General features: G+C 36.6%; 1 protein-coding gene and 1 pseudogene across 8 annotated transcripts; one reads left to right on the plus strand and one right to left on the minus strand.

The window, feature by feature from the left end:
- Positions 1-1059: 1059 nt before the first annotated feature.
- Positions 1060-20541, minus strand: LOC140800168 (protein SHORT ROOT IN SALT MEDIUM 1). 8 transcript variants are annotated; one of them, XR_012111145.1, is made up of 25 exons: positions 20354-20541; positions 20068-20214; positions 19748-19948; positions 15195-15518; positions 15056-15082; positions 14911-14975; positions 13968-14627; positions 13821-13866; positions 13113-13205; positions 12804-12859; positions 12541-12646; positions 10548-10762; positions 10401-10464; positions 9262-9438; positions 9121-9151; positions 8365-9012; positions 7844-8283; positions 7665-7739; positions 7284-7358; positions 6868-7197; positions 2771-2977; positions 2626-2667; positions 2475-2537; positions 1288-1452; positions 1060-1183 (listed from the first exon to the last, which is right to left on the minus strand). XR_012111145.1 is itself a non-coding variant. In XM_073154835.1 (24 exons), exons 2-24 carry the CDS (start codon positions 20137-20139, stop codon positions 1363-1365), a joined length of 4008 nt encoding a protein of 1335 aa, XP_073010936.1. In that variant the 5' UTR covers positions 20140-20214; positions 20354-20541; the 3' UTR covers positions 1060-1362. The 8 variants fall into 8 exon arrangements, 6 of the variants coding, with proteins under 6 accessions (XP_073010936.1, XP_073010933.1, XP_073010934.1 ...); XR_012111144.1 differs by having other exon boundaries at positions 7844-9012; XM_073154835.1 differs by having other exon boundaries at positions 1060-1452; positions 8365-8913.
- On the plus strand, positions 5234-6385 carry LOC140799738 (uncharacterized; annotated as a pseudogene).
- Positions 20542-22401: the final 1860 nt, after the last annotated feature.

Here is a 22401-nt window from a genome sequence, read left to right on the forward strand (position 1 = left end):
GGTGGTAGTTTAGCAATTCTACCACTAAGGTCTACCCTCCCTTAGGGATATATATGTTAGGTTAGGTGTGAGTATTGATAAGGCCTACAGGCATAGCTCTCCTATTTACTATGTTGAAACATTAAACAATAGATTACATGGACATCACGTGGGTTCCACTGATGTGAGGGGCATATGTATTTGGTAGCAAGTGTTACATGGTGTTTGTTTGGTGATTCCAAATTTCATGAAAGATGCAATTACCCACAACTATGGGGTGCAATTTGTAAAACCCTCACAACAACTATGGGGTATAATTTGTTAAACACCCACAACTATGGGGTGTAATTTGTAAAACACCCACAACTACGGGGTATAACTTGTAAAACCTTTTTGTGATTATCAAGCATTTTTATTTTAGGTCTTTATCAAGCTCTAGTGTATGATTACTGGTTGGCACTTATTTTCTACGATTAAAAATTAGTTTAGACCATATTCATCTGGGATCCAAATGTACTCAGATTTGATTAATATCTGATCTGTATTCCATTTATACCCGCATCCATTTAGTTAGAAGATAATCTTAAATTTTGTTATCCATCCGATATATATCTAAATAAAAAATATATATATATAAATTTAAATATGGTTTGAGCACTATCTAATATGCATCAAATCAGGTGTCACCCCTACTGATAGATGAGGTAATTCCATCACTGCCTTACCCAAAGGCTGAATCTGATTTATTAGTACAACAAAACAAAATGAGAAGATGATCTAGAAGAGCCATGTTTAGGCTGAATTCCATTGACCAACTCAGAATTAAAAGACTACAATGTCTTCGAATACTTGATCTTCCTGACCTGTGCTATGCTTCTTTGTGGTCACTGAAAGTGCCATTAATGTTCTGCTAAAATTAAATACTTAATCAGATAAATAGATGTTAATTTTATTCTTCTCTTTTTTTCCATGAAGTGGAAATCTACAGGATCTTATGCAAGGACACCCTAGCAATGTGGACCGTGCAGTCCATACAGATCGGCGAACAGGCAGAAGAATTAATCGAACAAAGACACAAAATCCAAGAAAACAAAACGAAATAAATTTAAATCTGACTACATTAACAACTGCCCAAGTGCAAATAACAGTTCAGACAAATTCTCCTGGGGCAGTGGTCCGACGGTAAGTGCAGATACAACAAGACCTAAAAAATATTATAGGCACAGCTTGAAGAATTCTGAATCCAATTTCCACGAACAAGCAGTCTGCACTGTATTCAAGGAACATCAATAAGTTTGAAAGGGATACCTTACTATGATAAAGTCGACCTACTTGAGGCAGCCACTTGGAAAAATACGAGTGTTAGCAGCTTGACGTGACAGATCAGATATCCACTAGACTCACGAGTTTTTTGTAGAAGATGCGGTCATCTCTTGCGGAGTTGCTTTCAAACAGAGCACTCTGTACCATTTCCTATTACAAGAAAAGCACAGGAAATTACATTACTATTATATTCAGCATGAGATGTTGTCATTATCTTGGTCTTCATTTATCAGATAAATAATTACGAGCTATAAATCAAGATTTGTACTGGCACATTGGAACACATGAACATTTTATCTGAGACCATTGACATGATATCAGTTCTCCAAATATACTGCTGTTGAATTTCCAATGCATGGTAAATTAGAGAAAAAGCAGCTGCCAAAGTGTAGAGGGCAAAGTGCTTGGGATGAAACTACCTTATGGCCACAATTTCAACATTATTTACCCTAGACAAGGAAATATTAATGGTAAAGGAAAAAGGTAGCAATCAGATATAGTTTTGTATCATTTCTATAGCAGATATAAGAGAACATAGTAATCAAAACTGGATCAGACATTAACCTGATCAAGAATCGGATCACTAGGTTATTAGTTCAACTAGTAGTTCACCCGATCGGGTAGTTGGTTTTTTAAAAATATTTAAATAATATATAAATAGATCTAAATAATTCTAAAAATAAAAAATATCTATAAAAGTAGTATAATTGTATGTGTATATCCCTTGAAACAAATGTTAATTATATAGATACCCTTTATTTTCAAGTTACGTCATTTAGTATAAAAAGATAAAAATACTATTAGCTAAGAAATACTTGAAAATAAAAATAATGATATTTTTATCTTTTTACATTTAAATTGTTCAAATTTTAATGGTAGTTTATTTTAAGAGTTTTATGCAAAAACCAGCCGAGTTGCATGGTTCACGATTCAACCGACGGGTCAATCGGTTTTTACCGAATCGATTGCCTATCCGGTTTGATAACAAAACTGAATCAATTTGGTTGTCAGTTCACCGGGTCACCGGTCCGATCACCCGATCTAGTACGATTCTGTTAACTATGAGAAAGAGTCGAACAAAAGATAATCTAAGAAAACCATACTGGAATACACAGTAAAAACTGTAAAGGAAAAAAGAAAGTGCACTCAATATTTTGTGTAGGATAACAAACCTTAACATCCCTATGGCATAAAAATTTTCCCAAGTTGTGAATAATGCACCTCAAATCTTCTACCTGCGGCATCAAATTTAGCATTACATTAGTGGAGAAACAAGTTAACACATTCGAAAAATAAAATGAAAATTCTCATCCTTATGTTTACCTTTATGTAGCCCACTCTATTTCTGTCAAAGTACCTAAAAGCCTACAGAAATTGGCAGGCCCATATCAGTCAGAGACAAAATCCAGAATATGGATGTGAAGTTTTACTGGTAAAGACTTACAAACAAGATGGGGTAGAAAAATACCTGAAATAGTTCCTTGTCAACAACATCCTCCTTTACTGAATCCCTCTTCTCTGATGCAGCTTGTTTGTCCTGAGCATCGGATTTCTCATCCAGCTCAACAGTTTGATTCTTTGGTAGCAAATTTGCAACTTTCTCTTCTTTGTCATCTTCTACTGTCATTTTTTCTGGCTGCTCCACTAAAATGGCTGACTTGTCCTCATTCATATCCTGCCGCAGAAAGAAGAAAAACAAAATAATAACAAGCACAACTTTCACCATTGATCAGTCCTATTTACAGCCCAGAAAGGTCAATCACCAACTGGAAACAGATAATCAGGGAAGCACGGATACTCCATTTTGGGTGGAGTATCCGTATCCGATACTCCATTTTGGGTGGAGTATCCGTATCCGATACGTTTTCGAAGTATCCTAAATTTAAATAATTAATTTTTATTTTCGGATACGAGGTGGATACGGGTGGATACGTTGGGGATACGTTTTGGGTTTAATTTGGTAATCGAGTGAGTTTAATTTTATAAACCCGTTAAGAAACCCGTGAAAAAATTTAACTTACCCCCCTCCTTCCACTCCCAATTCGATCTCCTCTTTCCGTGCCCTAGCTCTCCCTCCCCCCTCTCTCTCTCTCTCTCCGACGCCGCTCCCCTTCCTCTCTCGACGACGCTGCTCCCTCTCTCTCTCGACCACGACGACGCCGCCGCTCTCTGTTCTCCCCTTCTCTCTCGACGAACCAGCTGATAACGCTGCCGCTCTTCGTTCTCCCTCTCTCTCTAGACAAGCCAACCGACGCCACCACCGCTCTCCCTTCTCCCCCTCTATCTCGACGAACCAGCCGACAAAGGTATGTTCCGTTCATTTCTTCTCTAGACGAACTAGCTCTTTTTTTCTTCAATTTCTTCTCAGTTTTTCCTCGATTTCTTCTCTGAATTTTCCATTTGATTTCTTCCACTTCCCCTTCTTAAATTCTATTTTAAGTTACTTTTCTCATCTTTTTTTTTCTTTTTTTTCCTTTTCTTTTCTCAGTTTTTTTCTCCCTTCTCTGAATTTTTTTCTTTGAAAATTGTGCAGATTTCTTCTCTTATTTTTTTTTTACCTTTTCTTCTTTGCCTTATTTACAGTTTAATTGATTCTGTATGATCACTAAAGTATTGCATGTCTGAATTTTCAAAGATTTATTGCTTTAAACCTTCTCTAGTTGCTTAAGTATTACAATTCTGAATTTTCAGATTTATTCCATTATTAGATTCCTAGATTAGCTGGTTATATTTAATTTGAATGACATGAATTCATCTTCTTAAATATTAGTATACCAGTTAGAACTAATACTAATAGTTAGATTAGTACAGTGGAAGAACTTAGAATTTCTCTGTTTTATTTTTATCACAGATAAATGGCTACTGAAACTATGAGTTCTAGTACTAATAGTGTGGCGGTAGATGAGTGTGCTCCGCTTTGGAAATATTTACCAAATTAGAAAAGATGGGAGAAGGAGGAGGGAATATGAGGTTTCAGTGCAATTACTGTCAACAAATATACAAAGAATCTTATTATAGAGTAAAAGCTCATGCGATGAGAATTAGTGGATGTGGAATCAAACCATGCTCTCAAGTAAGTAGTCAGCATATTGTGGAGATAAAAAGGATAATGGAGCAGGCTGAGTTAAAAATAAAGAACTGTATACCAAAGTCAATACCATTGCCAATGTCAACTCAACATGGAACTTCTAGTATGCCCCTTGCAACTTCTTATAACATGCCCTATGGATCAAAGAAGAGAAAATCTAGAGAAACAGCTCTTGAGAAGTCATTTAATATGGCTTCTCGCAATCAATTACACAGTCAAATTGCTAGAATATTTTACTCTGCTGGGCTACCTTTTCATCTTGCTAGGAACCCATATTATGTTAAGTCTTATAATTTTGCAACTAACAGTCAAATAGCAAGTTATTTGCCTCCTGGATATAATATGTTGAGAACCACACTTCTACAACAAGAAAGGACAAATATTGAAAGGTTATTGGAACTCATTAAGGGCACATGGAGGGAAAAAGGGGTTAGCATTGTGTGTGATGGCTAGACAGATGCACAAAGAAGACCTCTTATCAATTTTTTGGCAATGACTAAGAATGGTCCCATGTTTTTGAGAGCTGTAAACTGTGAGGAGTACAAAGATAAATTATTTATATCTAGCTTAATCAGTAAAGTAATTGAAGAGGTTGGAGCACAAAATGTGGTGCAAGTCATTACTAATAATGCCCCTGTTTGTAAGTCAGCTGGGATGCTTATAGAGGCTCAGTATTTAAATATTTTTTGGACTCCATGTGTTGTCCATACCCTCAACCTTGCATTAAAGAATATATGTGCATCAAAAAACACTTGAGGAATGAGCTTGTTTTTGATGAATGCAGTTGGATATCCATTGTGGCAGGGGATGTGATGTGCATCAAAAATTTTATCATGCAACACTCTACGACTTGCCATTTTCAATGAATTTGTAATTTTGAAGTTGATTGCTGTTGTTGATACACGTTTTGCCTCGACTATTGTGATGCTGAGGAGATTCAAAACTATCAAATATAGGCTACAAACGATGATTATTAGTGATAAATGGAATTCTTATAGAGAGGATAATGTAGAAAAGGCACAATTTGTGAAAGAGAAGGTTCTTGATGATATATGGTGGGACAAAATTGAATATATATTATCTTTTACTGAATCTATTTATTCAATGCTGAGATTTGCTGATACTGACAAACCTTGCCTCCATTTGATTTATGAAATATGGGATGATATGATTGAAAGAGTGAAAACAGCTATATACAGACATGAGGCAAAAAAAAAAAGATGAAGAGTCATCTTTCTACTCAGTTGTGCATAAAATTCTTGTTGATAGATGGGATAGAAGCAATACTCCTCTTCATTGTTTAGCACACTCATTGAATCCAAGGTAAAGTCAATGCTTAAAAATTTATTACATAGTTAGTTGTTCCTTTTGGTTTATAGTTTTGTTAATTTAACTTTTGTGCTCTTCTTACTAGGTATTATACCAATACTTGGATTAGTGAGGATCCAAACCGCACTCCTCCATACAAAGATCTAGAAATTTCTCGAATGAGAAACAAGTGTTTGAAGAGGTTCTTTCCAAACAAAGAAGAAAGGAGAATTTTAAATAATGAGTATGCCAATTTCTCAACTGCAACAGAGGGTTTTGATAACCATGACCCTATTGAAGATAGAGATATTCTTGATCCAAAGAAGTGGGCCTAACCTTCAGAATTTAGCACTTAAATTACTCGGGCAACCGTGTTCATCATCATGTTGTGAGAGGAATTAGAGCACATATTCATTTATTCACTCAATGAAAAGAAACAAGATCACTCCACAACGAGCAGAGGATCTAGTTTTTGTCCATAACAATCTTCGTCTTCTCTCTAGAAGATCGACTGAGTATATGGAAGGGGAGACCAAAATGTGGAATGTTGGAGGAGATTTATTTGATTCATTCGATGGAGCGGGTATTCTTGAAGTTGCTGACCTCTCGCTTGATGAACCTGATTTGGAGGCTATTGTATTCACTGATGAAGGCAATGAGGAGAATGACTTAGATGGAAATGAATAATTAATGTCATTGCCAATTACACTACTGACTTATTATTACTCTCATTTTGGTGTCATACAAATTGTGAAATGTTGGTGGATACTTTATAAACTTTAGTGCTATGACCTATGAGTCTATGAGTTACTCATATGGAATCCAATGATACTACTATTCTCATTTTGGTGCATTATTTGTTGAATGTTGATGTATTATTTGTCTAATTGTCTTTGATATCTATTACTCTCATTTTTGCTATTAAATACTTATGTAGATAATAGATGTATTAAAATATTGAATACAATATTATGTATATGTTGTCATTAGAATATAAATATCTTTTTGTACATACACATGTATAGGTTGTCATTAGAATATAATATTTTTATATAATTTTTTAATTGTCGTATCCTAGGCGTATTGTATCCTGTTTTTTGATAATTTGCCGTATCCCGTATCCGTGCTTCATAGCAAATAATGAAATAAAAGTATAAGAGAAAATATACCTCCTGATCACCATCATTTGAAGCAGCAGCAGCATCCATATCTTGATCCTCAATAATTTCCTCCGGATCATCTTCGTACTCGATCTCGTCCTCAGTTTTGTTTTCCAATTTAGGTTCATCAGAGGTATAAGCAGAATCATCTACACCTGCACTCTCTCCGGTGCTTTTGTTAGATACATCTTCCTTCTCAATTTTCACAGAAATGTCTTCAGTTGGACATCCATTGGTCTTCAGGCGTTTTTCTGAGACCTTCTCATTGCCTTTCTCAGATTTTTCATCTCTTTCTCTTTTTCGTTGATTTCTTCTAATAAGATATCTTTTTCGCAATCTCTGAAAAATAGAAATGCATATCAATAACTTTCAACACCAACCAAGAAACCAAAACAATCTAACAAGATAGAAGTTCCAAAATGTACCTCCAGAAAAGCCAATAGACGACATCCCATTTGGTACTGAAGCATTTCATTGAATGACTCAGCAAATATTGAAAGCTATCAAGAAACACAAAAGAACAATGAAATGTCATCAGATATACTATAACTAACTTATTTTAAGAAAGATAAATAAATTAACAACTTTATTCTGGTGTCGCTGTACTAAGAATCATGTCAGGAAACAGCTTTTCCACTATTAAGAAATATTTTTTTCCAAATTCCATCACAGTATTTGGTATCAGAGCTGATAAGTCAATTACTAGATACAGTATTAGCCAAATTATCAAAAATAACAAAGGTCAGATTAGAAAAACATTTTCATCAAAGTTATGATGCCTATTAGGTACAACAAAGAAGGCAAACCTCAAATGTTGACTCTTCTATGTCCTTGTCATTATAATCAAGGAGGGCATCCAACGAGAGGGTCACAGAACGAATCTGCAAAATTTCGTTCCATAAAAATGATCAAATTCAAATCAAATAAGTACAATAAAGTATTCTTTAAGATGACAAATAAGAGATCTAAATTCTAGTGAACATACTTTAGTTTCATTGCTTCTCTTGGTCTGCAGAACCAATCCTGGGTGTTTAGGAGGTTCTTCAGCCTTTGTCTTTCCCTTCACTTCTTTATGTGAGCTCTGTTTTGGCTCCAGCTTTTCTTCAGTGCTTCTTTTCACTTTCTCATCTATTCTGCCCATATCATCTTGGACATCTTTCTTAGTGTCCTTTGGATTTGGGAGTTCCTCATTGCTACCCTTCGAGCCTCCTTTAACAGCCTTTAAATTGTCATTTGATGATACACTCTCCTTTGTGTCACCTTTTTCTTCCTTCATTTTCTTTTCAACTGAGTTATCTTTCTCAAGAGGCATTTCTTTAGACTCTGTGATCTTATTTTGGGGGCTTCTACTGCTGATTGTATCTTCATCCTTCTTTTCAACGTGATCCTTTAGGCCTTCTTTGTTTGCTTCATCAATATCATTAGCTGCATTGAAATCCTTCTCTTTAGAAGAAACCTTTCTTTTAATTACCCTTCTAATGACTTTCTTCTTTCCTATCATCTTACCTCCTGACTCCTGCAAAATGCTGGACCCATCCTGTTCTTTCTCAACCTTCCATTTGTCATGTTGAACATCCATTTCTTCAGGTTCATTCTCAGCCTTAGCTTTGACGGACTTATCCTCCTGAGCTGATTTATTCACAGGAACCTTTTTAACAATTTTCTTCCGCACAAAAGTTCTAACACTTAATGAGATGGTCGAATTATGATCTTCCTGGGTAGCCTCTTCCTCCTTACCATGTTTATCTCCTTCCTTGGCCTCCATCAATTCGTTCTTGGCAATTGCCTCTTCTGCAGTTTCAGTAGTTTCTTTTTTGCGAACTACCTTTCCTTTCACAACTTTTTTCACAATTTTCTTCTTCATAGGCCTTTTATTCTCAATGGCTGGGTCAACAGGGGTGTCATCTTGAACTATAATTTCATTTGTTTTTCCTCCGGAATCAACAAATTCCTCATTCTTGAGCTCAGTTTGTTTTTCATCCAATGAAGGCCTTCTTCCTTCATGCTCAGCAGCATTTTCATTAGATCCATTAGTGCCACATTTGTCCAGGTCATCTGTATTTGGGGAAATCTTGTCAACTTTGACTATATTGTCATCGGATTTGTAACTTTTAACAGAATCAGCTTTCAAAGTTTTGTTATGGCTCTGGTCTCCTGAAGATGTTAACAAAATAATATAGCCTCCACAATAATAACTAAGAAAGAAAAAGAATGTCACAATAGCTGCAGAATTGAAACTAGAAAAACCAAACTTCCCAGTACCTCGCAGAGTATCCTTGCTTTCACCTGGTTTCTGAGACGAGAGGAGAGAGAGAATAACATTCAATGTGTCAATCCATAATTAAGCAGATCAAAGCTGTTTAGTAGTATAGGTCATTTCAGAAACAATAATGAACAACAAACCTTCTCATGCTTCATGGTCTGTCGTTGTTCTCTTTCTGCCATCTCCTTCTTATGTGCAAGCCATTGACTTCTCCATAGTTCTATTGAAGGGAGGCATTCCGATAGATCTGGCAGAAATAACACGGTGATTTCTCGATGACTAAAGAGTCCATCCTTGCCAACTCTATCATAGTGCAGCTGCCAAAATAATAAAATACTCAGAAAAAATTTCAACCATTAAGCTAACCAGAAACCAAATTCTGGCCCAGGAAAAGCAGAGAACGTCAACTTAGTAAAAAAAAACCCATGCTTCTAGTGTAGCAATTTTTTTTTGTCGTTGACCACTAAATGAAGGCTATCACCGAGCCACATCCTCACTGCATTGTTCTTGTTTTACCCCTATTTCGTCCAACCTAGAACCTTGCTTCTAATGGTTTACAGCAAGAGGAAATAAAATTGTGTTTACTACCATGAAGGCATAAAGGAATGATCTTTTGCAACATTACAAATTCATGGCCTTCAGTGACTTATGTTAGAAACTGAGACACCTGCTAATATGAGGGACTAGCAAGTTACAACCATTTGACAATGTATGAGGAAGATGAAGCACACAAGTGAACAACTATTAAAAAGAAGCAAAAACGAAGATATATGTTTACAGCTCACATTATGCAGGGGTATGACATGAATAAGATTTAGGAGCTCTGCAGGGAAAAGTACTACAATACAACAATGGAGTCTGCACTGTCAGAATATATTGTGGGAACCACTGTAATTCGATGAAGTAGCTTCCATCAGAAATTAGATGCATATACTAGAAAGAAGCTAAGATTATTGGGAGAAAAAAAAGGAGGCCTACAACAAGAAACAAACATCATTATATCAGTGGGCTTTATGAGGAAGACTGAAGCAGTTAAAATGACAATGGTATATGTTCTGTCATTTTCTACAGAACACATAGTGTAGAGTAATAGGACAGGAAAAAAAGGACATGAACGGGATTTAGGTCTGCAAAGCTACATATAATGATGGAATGGGCATTGTCAATATATATTGCAGAACCACCAACCAGGCACTAGTAATACAATGAATTATCTTCTATCGAATATTAATATTAGCTGCACATACTAATATTCTTGAGAAAGAAAAGGGGGGCATACCTCAAGAAAACGATTCCAGTGCTGGCAGTTATGTAGATCAAGTTGAGTGAGATCCTTGACATGTCTATGCAACAAAAAAAAACTTTAAATTCAAGAAACAAATTATTGATTGCAGTACACAATACCAATACCATAAGCAGCACATACCTGACAGCTGTTTGAATCAAGCAAGAATCATTAGCCAAAGGATCTCCACCATCAATTGCCACATTCCATGGGCCTCCAATTGCCATGAAAGAACGATCCTTCCTGAGAACAGCAAACTTCAGAATGTTGTTGAAGTGCATTATCCGTTCACTGGTGCTTTTCTCAGAACACAGGCCATCCAATGCATCAATGCTAGCACCACTAAGCAAGATTACCTGCTTATATAAAACACTTGTTACCTAAAAAAATTGATAGGCCTGACTTCATAATGCCATTGACTTTAATATGCAACAAAAAATCTCAAAATCAGAAATAATGTGAAAAATAGCCGTTGCAGCTTGTAGCATATTGATATTTTCGGATGAATTTTTAAATAGAATCCATTAGAATGTAGAATGACAAATTGAACTAAGAGTTAAGAGATGTACTGTGCAATCATACTATGGAGACCCAGGAAGGCCTGATTTGAGGATGTTTAATGAATTGGTCTACTAGGGAAACAAGACTTTCTAAGTTCAGGGGTTGACTTTGGTATCTAATAAGTTCTACCTACTATTGGATTTGAACCAATGATTCCCGCCGTATGAATCGCAAGAAAAGCACTTCGAATTGTTGATTCATCGCCAGAGATGGCTTAGTAATTATATAAAATAAACTAATAACCAACAAATTCCTCAAGTTATCAAAATCCATAGTAAACTAAAGTTCTTAATTATTCAACTTAGACACAGGGGAATTTATCCTGGAAGGTATTTGAATGATGCATAATTATTTCTGCATCGGAGGAGCTGCTGTATCTACTCCCGGTAAAATATGGACACTACTTGGTTATTAAGCATTTATCTATATGATCAGAATTCTTTGCAATGAATAGTTGTAGTTGCAACTCCGGACGAAGGGGGACATGTCAAGTCTGTCTAGGATCATGTCTTCTTAGGTCAATTCTGGAAGCACGGGAGAACGTTCTTTTGCTGATATTAATACCAGTATTCAGGAGGTCAACCTGCTTCAAATATACAACATTTTTTATTATCCGATGGATTTACATGGTTTCATTAATGGAAATTGTTTGATGTAGTGAATACTCTAGTTGTTCAGATGCCACAGAGATATGTTTTTATATCTCGCTTGAATCTATCGTTTGGCTCATAACAAATTAAAAGTTGCTCCTGCTACTCAGCCTACAGACAACCTGGCGAACTGAAACATCTTAGTAGCCAGAGGAAATGTCCGTAAGAACAAAGAGAAGCAGACTCTCAAAGTCATGTGCGGTAGCAATACCAAACCAAATACCACGAGGGATTTGCAATCCCAAGCAAGATCACTTCAGGATCATGGGATCCTGATGAAGTATCACATGAGTGGATATATAGGAATCCAAATCTTCCCCGGTAGCACCTCCTCGAGTAAAGGCTTCTTACAGCTGGTTGACCACAAGATATTGAGGAATTGTCCATATATAAGATCATAATTATGGATACGGGCTTTTTTTGAATAAGCCAATTCATTTGGGACCCTATGGATCCATTCTTTCTATGGGGCGTAGGCCTCCCAAAAGATAACGGAGGTGTGCAAAGGTTTCATGGATTCGAAGTCAGTTAACAGCCAACTGCTGCAACTTGCCTCCATGAAGCCGGAATGGCTAGTAGTCGCTGGTCAGCCCAAGTAGTTTGGCCAATAGTAGGTCAAGAAATACAGCACATTAGGTGGTACAACTTCAACAAACAGGCAACAGAAATCATAAATGCTTGGAAAAACTCACACTTGTAACTTCATGTACTTGTGTGATGAATACTGGCAGCACAGACAACTAAATACAGCACAATTAAAAATACTTTTTGGTGGCAATGATAGAACTGAATATAAGACCATGAAGAGCACTTGAGCAAACAATATATGAGTCAAAGATATGCTATAAAGAATGTTTAATTCATTTGAGCTACAAAATGACCACAAATTACATAAATAAGAGTGTTAAACATCTACTTCATACCTTAGCATTCCAAACTGTATCTCCACCCTTGGCTCTTAGTGATCCATCAGAGCAAACTACTTTTTCATCAGCTTTCTCAACTGCTTCTACAAAACCATGCTCAAAGCTGCTCCATGTAAGAATTGTGAGCCACAGACATTGAAGACACTAAGATGTGCTAGAAGATATAAATAATAAACTGAAGCAAATGCCATCAATAATCCCCCATACAATAACCAACAAGTTAAAAGAGAAAAAGTAAACAAATATATATATATATATACCTCACAGGAGTATGAAGCGAAAGACTTAACCTTTCCTTTGGCCAGTTGAAAATAACCTAGAAATAATTAGGTCCAAAGTTAAGTTAAATGTCAAAAATAAGTGATGAAGTTAACCAATAAGACTAGTGATGCAATGTTAACAATTTACCAATTTGTGTGACTAGTGAAGCAATGTTACTAATTATTAACTAGTTAAGATAAAAAGCTTCAGTCATGAGATCGCAATTGGATTACATATCCACAGAAAAGCATAGAGTTTGACAATTAACAAAAGAAGAGTACTATCACTTTAATCGAATATGAATGCACCTTGCAAAAATCTGAAGCTATTGTTAGCTTGGGATATCGCTTGCTCAAAGATAGGTAATCCCTTTCAACATCCACCAAGCGGAACGGGAAGACCTGCCAAGACCACTTTAATCAATATATGCAATAACTAAAAGCCATTGCGATAATGTTTCTTAAACTCAGCAAACTTATCTGCAGCAGCTACTGATTGCAAATAGATGTACAAAGTGGCAGAAAATAAGCAAAACTAAAGCACATCGAACAAAGAAAGAACATCACATTGAAATAAATAAGCATGCTACAAAGAAATAAACTAAAATAATATCACATGAGCCTTTTCCAACACTAGGAAAAATGAGAATATACTCAAATTCCAAAAGACTTCCAAAAAGATGAGATTGATATAATATTTCTGAACTAGAATTGAGAAACGATCTGTCAGAATTAAAAGACACTGCAAGAATTGAGCTAGAAATGAGAAGATGAAAAGAGGCAACAATCTGTGAACAGTAAACTTGGACAAGAAGCTAAGAAAGTTCAAGGTCATATCCGGATAGTGTCATGAACAAAATTGTTTATCAAGCTGTGACAAGCAGACATGAGAGCAGCTGAGAGACTTCAAGAACATTAATAGAACAGAAGAATCTATGGTAACGGGACAGCAACAAAAAGTTGCGAGTTATCCAGTCTACGTCAACACTGATCAGAAAACCTATTGACTTTTTTTACCTTGCAGATATATTCTCTCTTTTTCTCTTTGACAGGGGAATGGTGCCTTCAGGACAACAGAATAAATAGTTAGTTCAGAATGCTTCACCAAGTGAAGCAGCAACCTATTTGAAGCCATAGTGGGCACAAGGAAACATGGATGTCAACCTATGCACAGCATCCCGTCGTGGAGAAACTCGACGCAAAGGTTTCTCATCCCTTATAGAAGAAGAACCTCTGCGTTCTCTAGTTGCTCTTGGTGGAGTCCTTTCCCGCCTAGAATCAGGTCCTCGCTTACGATCCCGTTCTCTCTCCTTCTCGCGGCGTACACGAAGGCGTTCTCTTTCACGTTCTCTTTCTCTTTCACGTTGGCGCTCCTCCCTTTCTCGTTCTTTCTCTCTCTCCCGCATTAGCTCCCTACGACGTTCCTCATCTCTTATCTCAAGTTCTCGACGATAGGCAGTTCTGTCATCCTTCCTTTCATCATCCATCGAGACACCAAAGCCTGGATGTCCACGCGACATAACACTTCCTTGATAATTAGACTCAATGGTTGGGCCATGAAGACCTTTTCCTGCACCATAATCACGACCAGGAGGTAAACCCACCCCATAACTAGCACTAGATGACCCCTGTGCATATACAAGGTCATCAACATTTCTCCTCGGAGCTCCCCCTAACAAGGAAGCTGCATGTTGTCCGCCATATGGAGCGCTACCAAGAATGGATAAGCTACGAGGATCAGCATCCAATCGTCCACCATATGAGCTAGTATCTTGAGACCCATGATGGGTTGGAGCAGCCCTTGCTGCAAAGTAGTCGGCTTGTCTGCCAGAAATGTACATTCTACTCAGTGCAATAGTTGTAACTTCTAACAGAGGAAAGCATGGAACTGTCATTACTGAGTGATTAATATTTAGTAGATTACCTATAACAGGCATTGAGACAAATTCACCACCAAAACCCAAAAACTGAGGAAAAACTTCAAAGGAATGCGCATGATAAACCATTCATTTGGTTATAAGAACTTTTGACATGGAACTATAGACGGAATAATTTGCAGTCTAGTAGACGCAGTAATCTAATGCGAAGAAAATAGAAGATAAACTACCTCATATCTGAACCAGACTGTAATGACTGAGCTTTCAATATTTGTTGTTGGCGAAGCAGTGACGTCTAGTAAAAATTCCACAAGGGTGATCAACATTTCTGACTATATGATGACAATAACAAGTACGGAAAAGTAATTCTAGTACCTGGTCCATGTGATCATGAAATTCAGACTGCATCAATAACCAATAAAAAGAATCAGATTTTACTAAAAGTCCAGGATAAATAAATAATCAAAGTAAGGTAACAAAAATAACTAGAAAAAAAAAATATCAGTTGGCACACCTGATGTTGATGGCTTAGAGAAACTGAATCTGGGTATCTCCTACCGGTATCACTCTGAAAGTCCCTACCTGTATAACTACCCTGATTTTCACCATAATTCCTCCTATCCAATGAGGCATAGTCCATATTTGTCAATGAAGAATACTGTTCAGCTTTTTGGCTAAATCCACGATTTGATGCTGAAACAAAGTCATCATTAGTCATCCCCAAACTCGAGCCCAATGCTCCAGATGAAAATTTAGATGGCTCAGGCAGCGCTGACGGATAAGTTGTTCGACCAGTCAAGCTGGTTGAAATTGGTCCTTTACCACTAACTCCCGCAACCTGTATTAGAATAAATGCTATTTAGGGACGATGCAGAAATGCAGAACTATGACACATAACGAATAATTTATAACACTGTCTAGCATATGTTCCACAAATTCAGACGCTGGAGAAACAACAAGGTCAAAAGAACATACAGCAACATAAATGAAGCCATTCAATTATAATCCGTCTATCAGAACATGGAAAGCTACAAACCAATTGCAAGAGAACTCAAGGTGTTGCTATAGAGCTAAGGAAATCCCACATGTAACAACTAGATAATCAACCAAGATAAATGGAAAATAGAATATAATCTATGGAATATTTGTTAAATGGTACCATCTCCTTGATACTAACTCTCTGGGACATTTAAATCATAATCTATAAATATGAGCAGACTTTATTTGGGAATTTTTGAGAAAGCTCGAATGAAGAAATCATATAGAGACCTTGCTGTCAGTACTCCATGAATTTGTTGGCGGGTGATATAGAAATACAACAGCATATTTCTATTACACACTGCTTACCAGTATCTGCTGTCCATTTTTTTCCCCATATAGCCACTCAAGCACATGAAGAGTTCAATCTTTATCACTGAATCATTTTCTGTTTCTCTCATTCTTGTGCTCTATGGATTTTAGATGCATAATATTTCTTTTTCTCTGCTGAATTTGAGATTGTTTCGACAGTCATCAGCTCCTTGTGAGCTGTTAATTCATTTGATAGGATTGAAGGATTATGTGGGTCACGCAGACTTGAGGAAATTTAAAAATGGCTTGAGAAAGAAGTATTATAGGTATAGTTACGGTAGACATTTTTTTTGAACAAAGGATATTTCAGCCACAAAAGGAAATGAAAGGGAGAGATGAGAAAGGATGAGTTAATCAATAGAAGAGAAGAATGGAAGGGAAGTAAGAAGACAAGAGAAGTAGGCAGAGGAGAAGCAGGCAAAAAAAAAGAGACACCAAGTTAGATAGTGTCAGCCCTACTCATGATAACTTAGTGACCATCATAAAAGTCGACATCTTGCTTTCTTCCATGTAGAAACTGTCCATGGTTATCAAAACTATTCTGGAAATTCCCTTCCATGTCATCGAACCCTATTTCCAATGATATGGTTTTGGCCGGCAAAAAAACTTAAACTTAAGAAGGCTATGAGAAGAATAACATATTTCAGCAGTTGCAACCATCACTTGACATAAACCCTCTAGGATGTGCTGCCAAAATATTGAGTAGCTAGTAGGTTAATCTACTAGTGAAGAATTGGCTCATGTAACCAGAGAACAAGCATTGATAAGTGATAACATAAATAAAGAAGAAAAGATAAGAATGGTGAACAACGTTGAGAATTGCCAAATAAGCCAAAAGAATCAAATAGAACACATGAAACATGTGTATTAATTTTGGATTGCCTTCTACCCTTGGACTCATCCTACAATGATAATAATTTATTTTAGTTTCCATTTTGCAATTGCCTCTATTGCAATTATACCATAACCCCATATTATCATGACTCCATTGAAATCCAATAACATGTATGTGAGTGGAATTGTAGAATTAAAACTATAATATAAGAATCACTATTGCTAGCCTCTATAAAATGAAGCCAAGGAACTGAAATGAATCATCTTTGACAACATGTTGCTCAATATCATTAGTTGCAAAGAGATTTGATTTTCAAGCTACAATTAAAAGATATGGAAATAATAAAACAAGGGTGTAAAGAGGCACACCCGAGCCTAACCACTTAGGCTGGCCTTAATCCGATTCTCAAACCTAGATCAATTAAAACCAAGGTCAAGCCAAGGCTACAAAATAGGTTTAGAGGCCAAACACAGGTCCTAAAATTCACTTCCTTGTTCAAAGTTCGACTCCCAACCCGTGCATGCCCCTACATGTGAAGAGTCAAAAAAGCTCATCAGCTCATTTGCCACTTAAGTCCAACTCAAAGCTTGTTATCAAGCTGAACCGAGCTCGAGCTAGAATGTAAACCATTTTAAGCCAAGGCTAGATAAGATGATCTCGCTCGAGCTCTACTCTTTTAGGCCCCTACTTACATGGAGCTTCTACATTCATGTTGTGAGGTAAAAAGAAAAATACTAATAATAGCACAATTTTATTGATCCAATAGATCAATATGGACCATAGATTTAGGATATTGCTGTGTCAATTTGTCATCTTTCCTTCGAGAATTTAACAAGATTATGGCCATTATTTAGCTTGTAGAAGTCAAGACAAAATTAGGAAAACTAGCAAAAGCAAAAAAGAAGCAAAAAAGGACATAAGGGAGGACAATCATAGTATAATGTGCTAGACAATTACATGATAGTATGATTACCTTACAACTTGTCACATTTAGGTATAAACAATAGAAACTCTTCTCAGACGCATTTGCAAATACTAGAAGTCCAGTCAAAAGTGGAAGGTTATATCTTATGCATTCTTAAATAAGTAAATGATGAAAAACAATGTTTCAAATGATTTTAGTGATACATAACTACTAAGGGCTAGAGAAATTTTAGAGCCTATTTGGTGCAGACACCACTATTCGTCACGTTTACTCTCATAGGCACAAGAGAGTTGCACATATGACTCTCTAACGATGGTTTTGACTAGCTTTGCAGGGCTGTTTTTGTCATTTTTTCTTATTAGGCTATTTTTGTCTTCTGCTTTGCTTTGCATATATAAAGGCTTGTAGTCCTCTCTTTTCAATTAATAAATTTTTGAAGAGTTTTGATATATTGTATATTTCGTTGATAGATTCCAATACCCCGGTTAGTGGATTCCTTGGGTTAGCTACTTTTGTTACGTTTCTTCCCAAATCTGCAATCAAGGAGTTTGTCCTGCATCAGCTTTGGTATCAGAGCATTTCTCCAATGCCAAAGCCCAACACCAACATCAGCGAGGTCTCACCACCGAACTTGGCCTTATCGGAGTGCTCCGCCATGGCCATCGGGTTATCGCTGCAAAAGTTAGTGACAACCTTCACGCCCCTCATACTCATGGTGGCACGGTCTTACGCGGTGGCCGCCTTCTCGACCGTGTCAAACATGCCTAACCAAACACCCTCTCCATGACACGCCACAACCGCGGGGACCTTGAGCATGCTCTTTTTGGCCAGGCGCCCTAAGCGTTTGCCGTTGCTTAACGACGAGGAGTCAATGGCATTGGCAGCAACAACGAGGATCTGCTGCACAATCCTCATCGCATTACACAATCTCTTATCGGATCAGGCCATTACCTGATCGACAAACGGGCTTAGAATTCCATTAAGAGAGGAATAAGAGTTTACATGACGAAGAGGTCTCAATTAGGGTTTTCGGCTAGGGTTTTCGAGCGGGAGATGGAAGGCTATATCTTGTGTAGTGGAAGGCTATATCTTATGCATTCTTAAATAAGTAAATAATGAAAAACAATGTTCCAAATGATTTTAGTGATATGTATCTACTAAGGGCTATGGAAATTTTAGAGCCTAATTAGTTCCATAACATGGGGTTTATCCCTCTAATCACAGTTTCAGCCAAATGCCACCTAGATCCAATATGGTGCAGACTGTGATCAAACCACACCTTTAGGGGGGGATTTGATAAGAACCAACTCTAAGAAATTGAAACTGAAGGACATCACAGTCCTTTACCTTTTCTCCTATCTATTTTCTCTATAAGGATAACAATAGAATTTCACCTCTAAAAGTGGCATTCCATTAATCACTAGTTCACTACACCTTATCACCATCTCAACCAAATGGTGACTTAATAGGCGATTAATCCTAGGATACATATTTTAAGTATGTTTTTTTTTCATGGAACCAAACTGGCCCTTACTCATTTGTCAAGGGCCAAAGATCAAGAAAGCCCAAAAATGAAGAATAGTTATCACAATATTGACTACAAACATAATAATTAACAAACCAATAAATGTTAAAGTGGCAATAGTGCATAGCATTCATCAATGATGATTTGATATTTCTAACAAACATAAAAAAATTCCTGGGTCATCCCTGTGTCATTATTTACATTGGTTGTGCAAAAATAGTAAAATCCAGTCTTGAGAAATAATAATAATATATTACAATTAGAACGAAATACTGCACTTGCAAATTGGAGACCGTATACTTAATAGTTTCTCAATAAATGACAATTGGAAGATTAACTTAACCAGTGACTTACAGATTGGCATACAGCAATTATACAGTTTGAATAGCTAAGATATCCAAATATCCTGCAGTCAGAAACAATGGACCATACCTGTTGAGCACTACTCAAGGATGAAGATCCATAAATATTAGCATATGGCCCTCCATATTGGGACGCTTGCGAAGGATGGCTCCTATATCCACTGATATCTGATTCTTGAGCAGAACCAAGACCCATCATTGAAGACTGCCGAGACGCAAGGGCATGTTGAGGCCCTGAATCCATGCCACTAACAGAATAAGCACTGCCAGGCTACAAAAGGTAACAAGAAATCGATCAAAGTAGATTTACGATGGTTTAGCAAGTTATCCATTTGTTCATCAGATGAAAAGTTTTCTACGGCAACGCAGAAACAAAAATTGCAAGCTTACCATCTGCCCATACGCCTGCTGCGCACCATAGGGCTGCTGCCCGTATGGGTTGCTCCCCTTCGAGGGATACATGTCCTGCTTCCGACTAATTTATAACCCCCTATCAGAAGCGCTTCTTTTCGCTTAAAATTATACGACCAGTTGTTCCTTTAATCGATATAAAGAAAGTTCTTATCAACTCGATATACGAAAGATTAGAGTCACGAGGTTGATCGAAACAGCTTAAGATTTCCAGATTGCGCAAAAGGAAACATTACCAAGTGAGGAAATCGGAGAAAGATCTGACCTTTTCAGGAGACGGAGGGCCGCGGTGAATCGAATCGAGGAGGGGAGATGAGGTAAGAGGTTGGATTTGAGGAGGGTTTTGGGTCGAACGGGTTTCCCTTTGGGGCTTTCTGTTTTTTAATGGTAGGGTTTCCAACGGAGGCAGCTCAACTATCCCAGCCGAGGATGAGGACGATGAAGAATAAGTACGAATCGCAAAGCAGTGCTACCGACTTTTGTTGCGCGTACGATACGTGCCGGGGATAAATGTGTAATACATCAGAGGCGCTGGGCATACTTAAAAGCCGGCCTCCCTATGCTTATTTCGGAAGCTCAATAGGAATTACTATTCCAGAAACTTTTAGGTCTTTATTATTGTTTTGTCATTTATAAAATTACTGAAATATCTCTTGATTTAATATAAAGTATTAAATCAAAGTAAAGTGATGGGATTAATGGACTACAAAACATTATATGCTAATGTATATATAATGATTTGTATAGGTGGCAATCCTCCGGAGATCATCTAGGTGTGTAATGCTTGAAAGCTCGTTGCTAGGTATACAATGCTTTAGAGGTAGCAATATAATGCTTGAGAGTTTGTTTCTAGGTGTGCTGTAACACTCTCGCCTAGCACGAGCATGTGCACGCCCACGCGCGGACACGGCACGAGCACGAGCATGTGCACGCCCACGCGCGGACACGGCACGCGCGGTGCAGGCAGATTTAGATATACACATGCGCTCATATAATTTATCACAAAATAAATCATATCATCATTAAATTAAATATATTAACATATCAATATCTATATCAATAACAATAATACCGGCTATATAATCTGATAAGACCCACACAAGCCACGATAAACTATCAAAATTTAACTAAAATTATTGATACACGAGTACAATATAATTTGACATGCATTATACAATACATCATTTGATATAATAAAGTACAAATATCCAATAAGAGTACAACTCAATATCTATATAAACTATCTTTTATATTATCTCATATCTATAACTCACTTCATCTTTGCTCTAAAATATTTTCTTAGGATATCTCAATTTTTTGTTGCATACCACATATTTAAGAGGTTAGAAAAGAAAAATAAAAAGAGTCGTGATCTAAAGGCTCAGCGAATAGACCTAACTTTGAATTAGCGATGTCAAACAGATAGTAAATCATGTATTGGATAATAGAAATAAAAAAAGAGTATCATATCATGAATAAGTATATAAATGTATCATTAATATTATACAAAAATATGGTAAATATCATGTTATGACTGATCAAGTATTAAATTCTTGACAATGTATAAATAAATCTCCAGTCATACTATTATCATAGCTCTCTTAAATATAACACATATAATATATATTGACTATAACTATTCTATGATATCAAATATAACACAATAAAGTATGTGACCAATCGAATATCATATATATCAAATGATAATGGAATCATATACATTTCTCAATGTCTCAATCATCAATGTCATCTCTAAATAACATCATCATATTAGACTACTATATACAATCAATATTTGATATCCGATCTCATCATCATGCCCAAAGACTCAAAGCATACCTCGCCATCCGCTAAAGGTATCTCAGTCATAATCATACGTTGACATTCACAAAGAGTATATCAACATCCATCTAGACCGAGCACCCCTTTTTATTGATAAAAACCAAGTGATGATAACTCATCATATATGCCATAGTAAACGATATATGTCCAAATGTCTGCTTTGCACATAGACTAACCACCTTGGATATAAGGTCATAGAATCACCAATATATCAAGCAATCAATCATCCACTAAGTGCGTCCTAACCCTTGTACTCACTCATGTATCCTCACGCTTTTTATTAACTATTATATCAATCAAACTTTATGTTTTTCTTCTAAATTGCAGATCTTATGTAATTTATTTAGTACTATAACAAGTCATACATTAGGAATTTAAGTTATAAGGTAATCAAAAGAAATATGATGCGATGCAATCTCTAATTATACATATATCACATGCATACTCATACTAGTCTATCATTTGCATACT

The sequence above is a fragment of the Typha latifolia genome, chromosome 13 (assembly GCF_019914945.1).
Source record: "Typha latifolia isolate L0001 chromosome 13, TyphaL0001v2, whole genome shotgun sequence".
In the NCBI taxonomy this organism is placed as follows: Eukaryota; Viridiplantae; Streptophyta; class Magnoliopsida; order Poales; family Typhaceae; genus Typha; species Typha latifolia.

Bases quoted from the DNA above. Each gene is read 5' to 3' on its own strand.
- LOC140800168 (XM_073154830.1), bottom strand. From the start codon at position 20,139: ATGTATCCCTCGAAGGGGAGCAACCCATACGGGCAGCAGCCCTATGGT. The intron at 14,628-14,910 runs GTAGTTTATCTT...CATTTCTGGCAG, and splicing joins CAGTCTGGTTCAGATATGAG to ACAAGCCGACTACTTTGCAG. The intron at 13,867-13,967 runs GTTGACATCCAT...GTTGTCCTGAAG, and splicing joins CGACGGGATGCTGTGCATAG to GCACCATTCCCCTGTCAAAG.